The 12,567-nt window shown below is 39.8% G+C and overlaps 1 protein-coding gene across 18 annotated transcripts in view; it reads left to right on the top strand.

The window, feature by feature from the left end:
• The window catches only part of Sulf1 (sulfatase 1), a 154,989-nt gene that overhangs the window by 132,292 nt on the left and 10,130 nt on the right, over window positions 1-12,567 (top strand). For all 18 annotated transcript variants that reach the window (XM_020182619.2, XM_074068557.1, XM_074068559.1 and 15 more), the window contains 7 exons: window positions 1,866-2,118; window positions 3,425-3,521; window positions 4,046-4,140; window positions 4,455-4,520; window positions 5,425-5,597; window positions 10,720-10,862; window positions 10,957-11,080. In XM_020182619.2, the coding sequence (XP_020038208.2) occupies window positions 1,866-2,118; window positions 3,425-3,521; window positions 4,046-4,140; window positions 4,455-4,520; window positions 5,425-5,597; window positions 10,720-10,862; window positions 10,957-11,080 (951 nt within the window). The remainder of the gene's footprint in view (window positions 1-1,865; window positions 2,119-3,424; window positions 3,522-4,045; window positions 4,141-4,454; window positions 4,521-5,424; window positions 5,598-10,719; window positions 10,863-10,956; window positions 11,081-12,567) is intronic.

The raw sequence follows: 12,567 nt of genomic DNA, 5'->3' as shown, positions 1-12,567 counted from the left end.
GATTTAGAACAATGCATGTGTATATCTTAATTTTGTCAGACAACTGAATCTTGTTGATTGGCAGGGTCAAACTAGTCAAATTCAATATGAAATGCACTGCCTAGCATTTTCTTCATACAAACTACCCGGCAGCCTTGAGATACAAGATACCTATGGTTGTCTAAATGTGAGAGTCAGCAGACACCTTCCACTGAAAATGAGTCTAGTGCCATCTGGTGGAATAATACAAAAACTGGCCCAATTTGTGGGGTGATTGTTCGATAAGCTTTTGGAAATAAGCGACATACATTACATTAAATTCCAAGACTTGGAGACTAAACCATCTAAGAGAATCATGGGAGTCCTTAGAACAGATATTTTTATGCTGGACAAGATGGTCTTTAGGGTCATGGATCCCTGGTGTTTCATCCAAAGTTGAGTACATTCTTTGAGTATATGCACATTTTTTTCTCAAAGTTAGTAACATTCAACAAATTTGTAAAGGAGTCCATAACCCAAAAGAGTAAGACCCACTGATTCAGAAAATATTCTTTCTTCCTGAGAGAAAATCCCAGTTTAAATTATTCATGCAAGAATATCAAATTTAAAATCAACAAGGAACAAGGTCCCTTGACATTCTCCTTGAATAAAAGTGATTTATGAAAGTTCAGCTTAGAAGTAGGGGGTGCCCTCTTTTCTAGAATGTTAGACATCTCTTTCCAGCACTAATCATAAAACACATGAATTTTTCAGTGTTTGGCACAAACAGAAGTCTAGGACAGCTTTTTCAAACAGTGTAGAATCTTGTACATTTGGGAGCAGGAAAGGTTTCCTCTTTTTGGTCATGATGGAACTTATGGAAATGACCGTTGCCACTGTCACGGAGGCCACTCCTTCATCTGCAAACTGCAGGGTCCTATGGAGAAACTGTCACAGAGCCTGACAATTCTAATTCCCTTGCTCATGTGCACCTCTTTTCTGATTTTAGCAGCAGGCTAAATATGAGCTATGGCTGGATAACTACCTCCACAGCGTGTCTGGTAAATACATGCCAATTTTTGCACATTGACGTTCTTATCAAGGACCTGACCAGCACTTGACAATGTTCCATGCTCACCAGAAAGCATCTGGCCTTACCTCTACCTGCCAGGTGTGAAAAGTCACTTGGCAAATGCAAACATTCAAAATAATGTAATTTTTCTTACCACGATCCTCTATATTTGTGCAAATAGAAATTGTCTAGAGCATTCACCTCTTTGAAAAAGCAGCCTAATGGCATGGTGGACTATAGTCAGAGAAATTCCAGTCCTAAATCCTGTAACCTTGCAAAATGCATTTTAATGTAGAAAACTTCAATTGTCTTATTCATAGGATAAAGACAGTACCACCAGATTCAAGAGCCTGTTTTGACAATCTGTTAAGTTTTTATGTAAGAATTTATTGTAATAGTACCCATCTTTCAAGACTATAGATTTGTGGTAAATATTACGTGTACAAAACATAGCAAAAGTTCAGTAAGGGATAGATGCTATTAATACCGTTGTTGAGAATACAGTTTTATCCAGACAAATTGCCTTAAGTGTAAATGTACAAGTCAGCCTGCCATCAGCAGAAAGGGCCTTAGAGATCACCCAGGCTCCCCTAGCCCTCACTTGAGGGATGAAAGGCCTGCGGCCCAGAGAAGTATGACATCCGTTATAATGCTGTGGGGTGGCACAGCCAGGACAGGAGCTTGCCTCTCCCACCGTGAATTCCAGGGTGCTGTCCAAAGCAATGCAGCCTGTATTGCTTGTTCCTCTCCAAGGAACTCACCATGGCAGGTGAGTTTCCTCCCTCTTAAACTCTATTTGGTCACCAAAATTAACATATTTTTCCCTTACTTCCAGAATATAAGCCCAGATTTGTCCACACCCGGCAGACCCGTTCCTTGTCTGTTGAATTTGAAGGTGAAATATATGACATCAATCTGGAAGAAGAAGAACTGCAAGTGTTGCAACCCAGGAGCATTGCCAAGCGTCACGGTGAAGGCCACAGGGGGTTGGGAGGTCTCCAGGCTGCCAGTGGTGGCAATGGAGATGAGTTGCTGGTAGACAGCAGCAATGCTGTGGGCCCACCCGCCACTGTCCATGTGACACACAAGTGAGTTCACGAGTTTTCACTTTGCAAAATGTGACAGCACTCAGCAGTGCAGTGTCCGAGCACTGACCTACATAACCACAGGAAGCAATGAGGGGTCCATAGCATGGTAGATTGGACATGTGTTTCAAGTTCAATTTCATGAAGGCTAATCAGCTGGGAACCCAGCCAGAGTAATTCATCACATCTTGATTTAGCAAGCATGGAGTTCTGCCCCTAAGTAAGGGGCAGGAATCTTCGTAGGCATCTAGAAGCAGATGAAAACAGTTTTGGGGACTGGTGGAGGCTCTTGCACGCTGCTTGGTCACTGTGGCTTACAGCATGGCACAGCCATGGCCTCAGAAATGAAACACAGCCCAAGTGAGGCAATGAATCTTGAAGAAACTTCTAGAAAATTGGCAAGTGGGTTAGGAAGGGATGTTAGATACGGAAACGCCTAACTTGTCCCAGATGGTGGCAAACAGAGAAGGCCTTGGAAGTCACGCAGACAGGGAAGGGAGGTGACTCACCCACAGCGTTAACAGACTTGCTTGGTTCTTTGGTTTCTCCCAAAATTGACTTACTCTCTTGATAAAGAAATATTTTCTTCTTGAATTTATTAGCAAGATCTTTGTTTTCTCTCTAGTTTCATCACTTTCAGGGCACGGGTTACTGGGAGCTCAGCCAGGATTTTTATCTCTGGGCTGGTCCTCAGAAAGTTAGACCAGGATTTGTTTCTCTGTCATTAGGGGCTGACCCCAGTCCCACCTGCTCTCTATCCCTGGGGATTCAGAACTTAATGAAGGAACTGGAGCTAGAGCTCCATGGCAGAGCATTTGCCTAGCATGGAAGAGGGCCTGGGTTCCATACCCAGCACGGCAAAAATAGATAAATAGATAAAACAATAACAACAAGACACATTAGTGGAGTACTTAAGAAAAACTCTTCTTTTTTTTTTTTTTTTTTGAAGACACAATGAATTATTCCTTCTCACTCTGCATTTCTTTAAACAAGCCATTTACATTGTGACTATAAAAACCCTTTTTTTTTCCCCATGTGTATTTCCTCACACTTTCAAAACTTGAGTTTGGGAGCACAACCTGTTTGTGGAGACATGAATATTAAAAGCTGCCTTGCAGGGTAACCATCCTTTGTCATCCGAAAGCCAGGACACATTCTCATTCGCTGTCTTGTAGGGATCAGGCAAACTCACTGCTTGTATCTATAGTAGAGTTAAGGATAGTAAGTAAGTTCTCTTTGCTATCTCTTGTGTTTTCTAACTTTAGAATGTAAACCTATTTCTTAAGGTTTTGTTTGTTTTGTTTTGTAGGTGCTTTATTCTTCCAAATGATACGATCCATTGTGAGAGAGAACTGTATCAATCAGCCAGAGCCTGGAAAGACCACAAGGCATATATTGATAAAGAGGTCAGCACTGGGAATGGGGGTGTAGCTCAGCAGTAGAGTGCTTGCCTAGCATATGCCCAAGTCCCCAGCGTGTTCAATCCCCAGCACTGCCAATAAACAAATAAACGAATAGAAAGAAATCAGTATCACACTGTGCTTGTAAGATATATTTCCAAATCTCAGTGTGTGTACAAATCATCTTTCTTATAATTACATGAAGCAATAGAAAACAATCAAGCTATGTATCTTTCTCCAGCGACTGTGTGATGGTCCTGCTGAAAACAGAACAAAGTAAGAGAAGGGAACAGGGACTGTCTCACTGATCTTTTGCTGTGTTTTTGAGAAAATGACTCAGTTTTAAAAGCGGCATTGGTTAAGCTTCTCCGTAACACACTGGTTGTAGCCTATGTCCAGCTTGTTTCCAAATTAATTATCATCTCAGATAACTATAATTAAGGGAACACAGTACACAAAGATAGAAAGAAAGCTAATTTGCACAGAAAATTTTATCTTACAATGTAATTGTTTGAATATATACTTTTCAGATTGAAGCTCTGCAAGATAAAATTAAGAATTTGAGAGAAGTTAGGGGACACCTAAAGAAAAGAAAACCTGAGGAGTGCAGCTGCAGTAAACAGAGGTGAGCATGGCTCCCCCCATTCCGTCCACTTTCTAAACTCATTTTTATACAACCTTGAGTGGCTAGCACCACACTTGTTCCTCTTTTACCAACATAGAGCAAAATATGAATGTGTTGCCGTATGCTGTGCTGAACTCACCCTTTTAAGTGTTAAATAGACAGGAAATTTAGCAAAAGGTAAAAAACAGTTCCACTAAACTGAAATAGTAACAACAGAGTAACTGCCTGCTTCTATGTTGCTTTCCTTTTATAAAATGAACTGTTGATGAAGTGCAAGGTTATAAAGACTCACTTTGTAATCTTTTGGCCTGCAGTTATTACAATAAAGAGAAAGGTGTAAAAAGGCAAGAGAAATTAAAGAGCCATCTTCACCCATTCAAGTAAGTAACTCTATGTTTTCCATATTCACCAAGAGTCAAGGACTGTACACTGTCCCTTGCAAGACCAAAAGGACCCCTGTGTTCCAAATGGTGGTGCTCTGGAGGAAGTAGATAGACCCAGGAGGGCATATGGCTCAGAAAGTAGAAAGCCTGTACCTCCTCCAAGGGGACAGATGCTTCTGGAATCCTTTGAGGGACAGCTGTGCAGTTACACTGTGGTTCTGATGCCCCTCTGCCTCACACAGGGGACCAGTAAGTGGATTTTCCTCCATGCGATGCCTTTTGTAGATAACGATTGAAAGTTACAGACACTTCATTAAGTTGGGACGTTTAGTAGAGCAGCCTGTAATAGTCTGGGCAGAGCAAGGAAGCTTACAGATAATTAAAACAAGAGCACATTTGCATGAGTAGATTTAGTATTTGAATTTCAATAAAATCTAAACCTTGCATGAAGAAAAGCTGATAATAAAAAAAGAATTTTTAAAAAAAAATCAGTTTTCCAAACCTATTTTTTAAAGATTTTATAAAAGGATTTTTGAAATCTTCTATTGCCCAAGCTATCTGGTCCAACTAACTAACCATGTCCTCTATGACCAATAGGTATGGTGCTACCAAAAAAATTATCCCATTTGTCCAAAGGGTGTGACTTGCATTTATGTCAATCAATGCTTTATATAAATAAGGAAAAAGATGTTGATGCTGTTAGGTTTAGTAAGGTTCTAAGGCAGCTGTCACTTAGTAGCCTTTGCTGTTGCTGGTTATATTTTTGGGGCCCTCTGTAAAAAGTAAAGGTCATCTATTGTATATCTGTTAAGGTGCAGCTGAATATTTGTCCAAGGCTTATAACAAATCTTCTGATCATCCAAAAAGAAAAAATAAATAATAATCCCTTCTTTTGGACTAGGGAGGCTGCTCAAGAAGTCGACAGCAAACTGCAGCTTTTCAAGGAGAACCGGCGAAGGAAGAAGGAGAGGAAAGAGAAGAAGCGGCAGCGGAAGGGGGAAGAGTGTAGCCTGCCTGGCCTCACCTGCTTCACACATGACAATGACCACTGGCAGACAGCCCCATTCTGGAACTGTAAGTTGTTCTTTCTAAATGCTGCTTCTTGCTGCCATGCAAAAAGATTGAACTCCTACTAGGAATTGTGCAATGAACAACCAGGAATTAGGGTGATGCAAGTGTAGTTGTGCTTTGTCCTGAATTCCTTTACCAAAAATTTACTTTTCTTCTACAGAAATTTTTATGATATTGTATTAAAAATGCTGAGCTTCTCTCTGGGTCTTTTTTCCTGATGGCTTTTCACAGAACAGCCAAAACATGGCTGAGTTACTGCCTGGTAAGCCTGCATTGTAAGTTGATAACAATAAGGGTCCAGACAATTTCTCCCCAAATAGGTTTTGTTTCTGCTTTACTTCAAGTGCATACTATAAACATAATAAAATGAAGAAAAAGAATAGTAAATGTTCTTTAAATGCAGGGTCCATGCCCTGCTTATCTTTAGTCCACTTTGGAGCCAGCATCATCCTTACGGAGCAATACAGACTCTGAAAAATTGTTTGCTTTTACAATAAGTTGCTAAGGATGCAGAATAATTGTGCACTTAAACAGGTGCTTGTGTTTTCTTTAGTGGCCTGCACCTAATATTCACTGAAGACCCAGAAATAATACTCTAGATTCTTGTGGACTGTCACCCAATTGAAGGCTTATCAGGAGAATAGATAACACCCCCAATCTTCCAATTCAGAGGATCCAAGGAGACCAACAGGCAGTGTTCCTCAAACTGAAACCCAAAGAGTGGAGGAAAGTCATCCAAATGGAGGGAGTAGCATCCCAGCTGAGGGAACAGCATGAGTGGGGTCCTGGGAAAATCCTGGACCTGGTATGTCCAGGACTAGAAAGACTCTTAAAAGATGAAGCTTTCAAACCAGGAAATTATACAGATTGCTCCTTCTAGAAGGAGGCGTTTATACCTCTGTCTGCTTCCTCGATCTGAGCTGAGGCCATTCTGCCCAGGCCACCACCATTTCTTACCCCAACCACTGCCAAACCTCTTATGATGTCTCCCAGATTCCTCTTGCTATTGTCAATCCACTCTGTTCAGAGTCAGAAGAATATCTGAAGGTCATCCTGGTTTTTTACCTAGACGAAAAAGCAAAACCTTGATTGGAGGTGTGGCTCAAGTGTTAAAGCACCTGCCTAGCAAATGTGAAGCCCTGAATTCAAACCCCAGTACTGTCTATCCCCCCAAAAAGAGCAAAAACCTTAACATATCCAGCAAAGCCCCTCATGGTATGATCTAGTCCTACTCCTGACCTTTTCCTCCCTCCCACTCTTGCCTACTTTGGCCACTTGGCTTCTCTTTCTTCCTTTCCCATTTTGTGGCTTTCGCCCCTACCTCCCCACAGCTTCATGCCTATCAAACACCTACTCACCCTTCCGCTCCCAACTATACTGTCACTTTTCATGGATACCTTCCCTGTGCCTCAGACCAGCGTAATTCTTGGTTGCACAGTTGGTTCTCAACACCCATGTGGATTCAATTAACCACAGATGGAATATATTCAGAAAATGATTTTGTCTGTACTGAATCTGTACTAAGTTTTTTCCTTGTCATTTTTCCCCTAAACAACACGGTATTTCTATTATTTACCTAGTATTTACATTGTCATAGGTGTTATAAGTAATCTGGAGATGATTTAAAGTGTCCAGGAGGATTGTGTGTCTGTATGCAAATGCTACATCATTTTATGTGAGGGACTTGAGTGAACATCTGAGGATTTTGAGCGAGCATCCTCAGGGTGTTCTGGAACCAATTCCCATGGATACTGAGGGACTGTACACTGTCAGTGTCTCTGCCCTTTCTTTGTGGGATTTACCCCATATATGTTGTTGTAGTGGTTGTTTTAACTTTTGTTTTCACTTAACATTTGTCTCCTCATTAGACTACAAGTTTCTTAAGATCAGAGACTATGTCTATGTGACACTGATCCCCTGACACAAAGGAAATTCTTAGTCAAATTACATGAATAAATAAAGATACAAGCAAACCTCCCATCCAAGATCAGATCAGTGCATGTGGACTTAACTAACCTTTGTGTGCCTACTGTTGGGTGTCTCTGTGCTAGCGGCCTGCATGTGGAAGGCAAAGGGAGCAAAACAGCTTTCTAATGTTGCTTAGTTTTCAGAAGCAAAGTAGAGACTAGGTCTCACTCAGACCAAATTGATGCTCTTTCTAGTAAGACATTGGTGCTCTTCGTATTGAGATTCTAGGACAGTGGTTTGCAGAATCTTTTCACAACAAGCCACAGGAAAAAAAATGCATTTTTATTTTATTTATTTTTATTTTATATCAGAATCCCTTACATACACAAATGTGTCTGTATGTATACATATAGCATATGTGATATATGTATAATACACAATGAAACTAAAATTTTCAAAAGTAATGCCATGTGTGATAAGCTTTGGTATTTGTCTATTCTAGTTCCTATTTTAATGATGTTACTCCTATTTGCCACTTATCTGCAATACCAACTTGAGCCTTTGGCTTAATAGTAGATATTCAGGAACAACAATAGCAAAAAGAAAGCTCAAATCTTTCCAGGAACATGACACTCTAATGCAATGATCTGAAAACATTGTGGAAATGTACCCATAGCAGTTGTGGATACTGGGGTTTGAACTCAGTTAGGTAGGTGCTCTACCACTTGAGCCACCCTGCCAGCCCTAGGCTATATTTAATTATATTATACTTGTACTGCCATACTAACTTGTCCTGTGTATTATGACAATACACAAAACAAGTTTGAAAATAGTAGATAAAAGTAAAGAGTATTAAAAATAAATTTTCATTTCATTTTTGGAGGTCCTAAAACACATTGCTCTTACTTATTAGCTATGCTTTTTTTTTTTTCTTTTTAAATCTCAAAGTCACATTTTTTATAATGCAGTGAGCCAAAGAATCATTTTATTTGGGACACAGGACTTAATGGCTGCCTCAATATGAAAGACGACTCAGAAAGATGTGCTGGTTCAATAGATGTGTATGATTAGCACGATGAGTAAATCAGAATATTCAGTTTTTAATACCACCTTTCACTAGACAGCCATATTACTGAAATTACACTTTTAAACTTCCATTCACCCCTAAGCTTTATCAGTTATTCTTGCAAAGCAATCAGAAGATACTGAATTTGTGTATTTTATGAAATCAGTTCAAACCCCATTTAAATTATTGATTCGGAAGATTTCTACACAGAGTAGAAAATTTTAGTTCTCTGGTTTTTAATGTGTAGGCATGAGCTAAATATTCACAGGAAGATAATATAAATTATGAATAACATACTTAGAATACTTTCAGTGGAAAATCATAATGATGAAACTTTCTCAACCATCCATTCTAAAAAACATTATTGGGCTGAAAGAGGAGTGAATACAGCAGAATACAGAATTTTCAGATCAATGGAACTGCTCGGTGTAATACTATCATGTGAGACACGTGTCATTACTTTGTCCAAATGTACCTCGCACTTGGAAGACAGAGGCAGGAGGATCAGGAGTTTGAGGTCAACTTAGGCTACATAGCAAGATCCTGCCTCAAAGAAAAAAAAAAGTCCCAACTCATAGAATATGCAACAGCAAGAACGATGATGTGTCACTGTAGGTTCATCAACCCTAATAAATGAACACTGTTGTGCGGTGTCCATAGTGGGGCAAGTCATACATCTGGAGTAACAGGATATAAGGGAACATTCTTTTTTTTTTTAAATTAATTAATTTATTTTATTATTCATTTATTCACATGTGCATACATTGTTTGGGTCATTTCTCCCCCCTGCCCCCTCCCTCACCCTCTTCCCCCTTCCCCCCCTCTGTTCCAGGTAGGTCCTGTTCTGCCTTTATCACTAGTTTTGTTGAAGAAAAGAGACAAGCCTAATAAGAAAGACAAAGTGTTTTAAGGGAACATTCTGTACTTTCCCCTCAATTGTTCTGTGAACCTAAAGCTATTCCAAAAACTAAGATCTGTTAAAAATAATATTTGGAAAAAAGCATTTCTCACTCATTGTGTGAAACATCCTTTTTAGCTTAAAGGGACAGATTGTCTAATACCACACAGGGCAACAGAGTCTACTGGTTAATAGTAAGCTCTCTAGGCAGATCTCCATGCTGCCAATTATTTGACTGTTTGACCTTGTACACATTGCTTAACCTCTATGTGCCTCAGTCTTCCCATCTATAAAACTGGCTTGATAATAATCTGTCTCTAAAGGTTGTTTGATAATTAAATGAGATAACAAAACACATATACAAGGAATACTCATTAAGCATGCCTAGCCTAGGTGTTGTCTTTTTTTTTTTTTTTTTTTTTTAATATTTGCTAGAGAGCACATTTCTGAAACCCAATTATAACAAGGAAGGAAGGTTAGCAGATTTGGAACTTTTGCTTTTTTGCAAAAAGAAAAGTAGGTGATTTGATTTTCAATTTTAAATCTCTCTTAAAGACTTTCTACAAGTTAACCACAGAACTGCTTCATGGTATTGAAGAGATTCATGGTCAAAGTGCCTCACATGTTAAAATGTGCAGAGAGACTACAACAGCTACAACCGCTATCATCCCCATATCCACCACACTGGATTCAAGCCCTTTCCAAAACCTTTTACACAGAGGAATCCTGTGTTTCTAGGCACCATTTATGGCATCGGCAATGGGACCCAGAGAACAAGTGAAGGCACCAGTACCATCTCTTTATGAAGTAACATTTTTTTTTTTGCCTTTTTCAAAACAGATAAAAATGACCATAAGAATAATTCTGATATTTTCCTGTCATACTCCAATCCCTCACCCCACTTTGGAGTCCACTGTAGAGTTAAGGGGCAAGTCACCTACTGGACTGAAACTGCACCTTAGCCTCCCATCTTGTTTTCCATTTTCACCTAGTTTCTCTGTTTCTCTGTGTGTGTGTGTGTGTGTGTGTGTGTGTGTGTGTGTGTGTGTGTGAGAGAGAGAGAGAGAGAGAGAGAGAGAGAGAGAGAGAGAGCGGGGGAGGGGTGGATACAGTTAGTTACCTTTAACATCAAACCATGATATTTGTAAGAAAGAAAATGTAAAGTTTAAAGTGAAAAGATAAAAAATGCTGAGGTGACTGACTTGCGCAAGGTGTTTCATTGTTTGGTTTTGTTTTTCTTTCTTGCCCAACAGTGGGATCGTTCTGTGCTTGCACAAGTTCTAACAATAACACCTACTGGTGTTTGCGTACAGTCAACGAGACACATAATTTTCTTTTCTGTGAGTTCGCTACTGGGTTTTTGGAGTATTTTGATATGAACACAGATCCTTACCAGGTAAGGCTATATGTTTTTATTTCATGGAGGTTGTTGGAAATAGGATAACTAGAACACAGGCGTAACTCTGCTGCTCCGCCCTCTTTGTCCGCAGCTCACAAATACCGTGCACACGGTGGAACGGGGCATTCTGAATCAGCTACACATGCAGCTGATGGAGCTCAGAAGTTGCCAAGGGTATAAACAATGCAACCCAAGACCCAAAGGCCTTGAAATTGGTGAGGAAAAAACAGTATTTCTTTATATATGATCTGGAGAATTGTGTTACCAAGTTTTCTGCCTTTGAAATGTGTGTATCTATAGGAACATGTAGCTCAGGATACTCATAGGAAAATTTCCAGGCCGTTCCAAACATAAATTTGATCTCTAAGTTTAGCTCTGACTAACTCAATGAAAAACTTAATCCACCAAAAGATTTGGTGTGTGCTTCCTTCCAATCACTCCTACAGGTCTGTTCTATTACTAAACTCTAATTCCTGATAGAAGTATCTGTTGGAAAGTGAGATGTAAGCTCTGGGGATTTCCTTGCTGTTGTCATTGGTCATAAGATATGTTCTAAGTAAACCACAAGGTCCTCTGTTGTTAAGGGGACTTGAAACACACAATGTCCTGTTTCTGTGTGTCATGCTTTGGAGCTACCCCAATTGGATCCTTGCCCATGACACAGTGAATTAGATTTCTTTTGCCAGTAGTTCCCATCTGAAAATAGAGATATTTGAAGAGTTCATTAACTTGGGATCTGGAATGGAATCAGCCAGATGTTCTCTCTGGTTGGCAGTGTATAACTGATTTCTCCTTGGCTCAGAGAGATACAGCTTTTTGTGTTGTCAGCCCCAGTTATTTCCCAGTTAATGAGAATACTCACTTGTCCTCATCATTTCTATAGAAATTTAAATATCAGCTGTCCATAGAAGGAAGGAAAAAGAACTGAAGCTAGCAAGGGCATTGGTATTGACACAGCACATCAACCTCCAATGGGTGGAAAAGTGGACTCACAGGCATCGGAGAGCAGTTTGTAGGATTTACAGCCAAGTTTTAACCTGTGTCTGTGGGTCCCATGCAGAGCTAGCATTCCAAGCAATAAAAGTGACAGCTCTCTGGCTGGAGAGAAATAGTGCCTCCTGAAATGATCAACCTCCTTGGCTGTCATTTCTACCATTATAGGATCCTAAAGACTTTTGAGCTAGGCGTGTCCTATGAGAAGATATAAAGTCTAGGAGAGAGGTCATATCTCAGTTCTCAATCAACACTTCTTAGGTAATGCCAGCCAAGAGAGGCCCAAACTTGCAAAACAGGTCTTTTGGTCACTGACCCCACTCAGCTCAAGTCTTCAAATATCCTGCTTATCTCTTGTCCTTTTCTTACAAAAAGAAAAAGAAAAATGGCCTTCGAAGGCCTGGAATCTAAGCCAACTATTAGAGGCACTAGAAATATTACACCCAGATAGCTCTCTCCCAAAGAACATGGTGCCCTTAACTCACTGGTGATGACATAAGAGCTCCACTTCACAGAATCTGATAGGGTCCTTACTGGTGAAAGGACACACCAGGTTGGAGCCCATTACTGTTGTTACACTTCAGGTGGTCCTCTCTACCTTCTAGACTTTTCCTAAGGAAGATTACTATTGGGATTTTTTTTTTCTTTAGTGTTTTTTTTTTCTAAAAATAATCAATATTTAATTTTTACTGATAATTACATGACTTCT

The sequence above is a fragment of the Castor canadensis genome, chromosome 3 (genome assembly GCF_047511655.1).
Source record: "Castor canadensis chromosome 3, mCasCan1.hap1v2, whole genome shotgun sequence".
In the NCBI taxonomy this organism is placed as follows: Eukaryota; Metazoa; Chordata; class Mammalia; order Rodentia; family Castoridae; genus Castor; species Castor canadensis.
The sequence above is the reverse complement of the archived record's forward strand: the minus strand, read 5'-3'. Positions and strand labels throughout refer to the sequence as shown.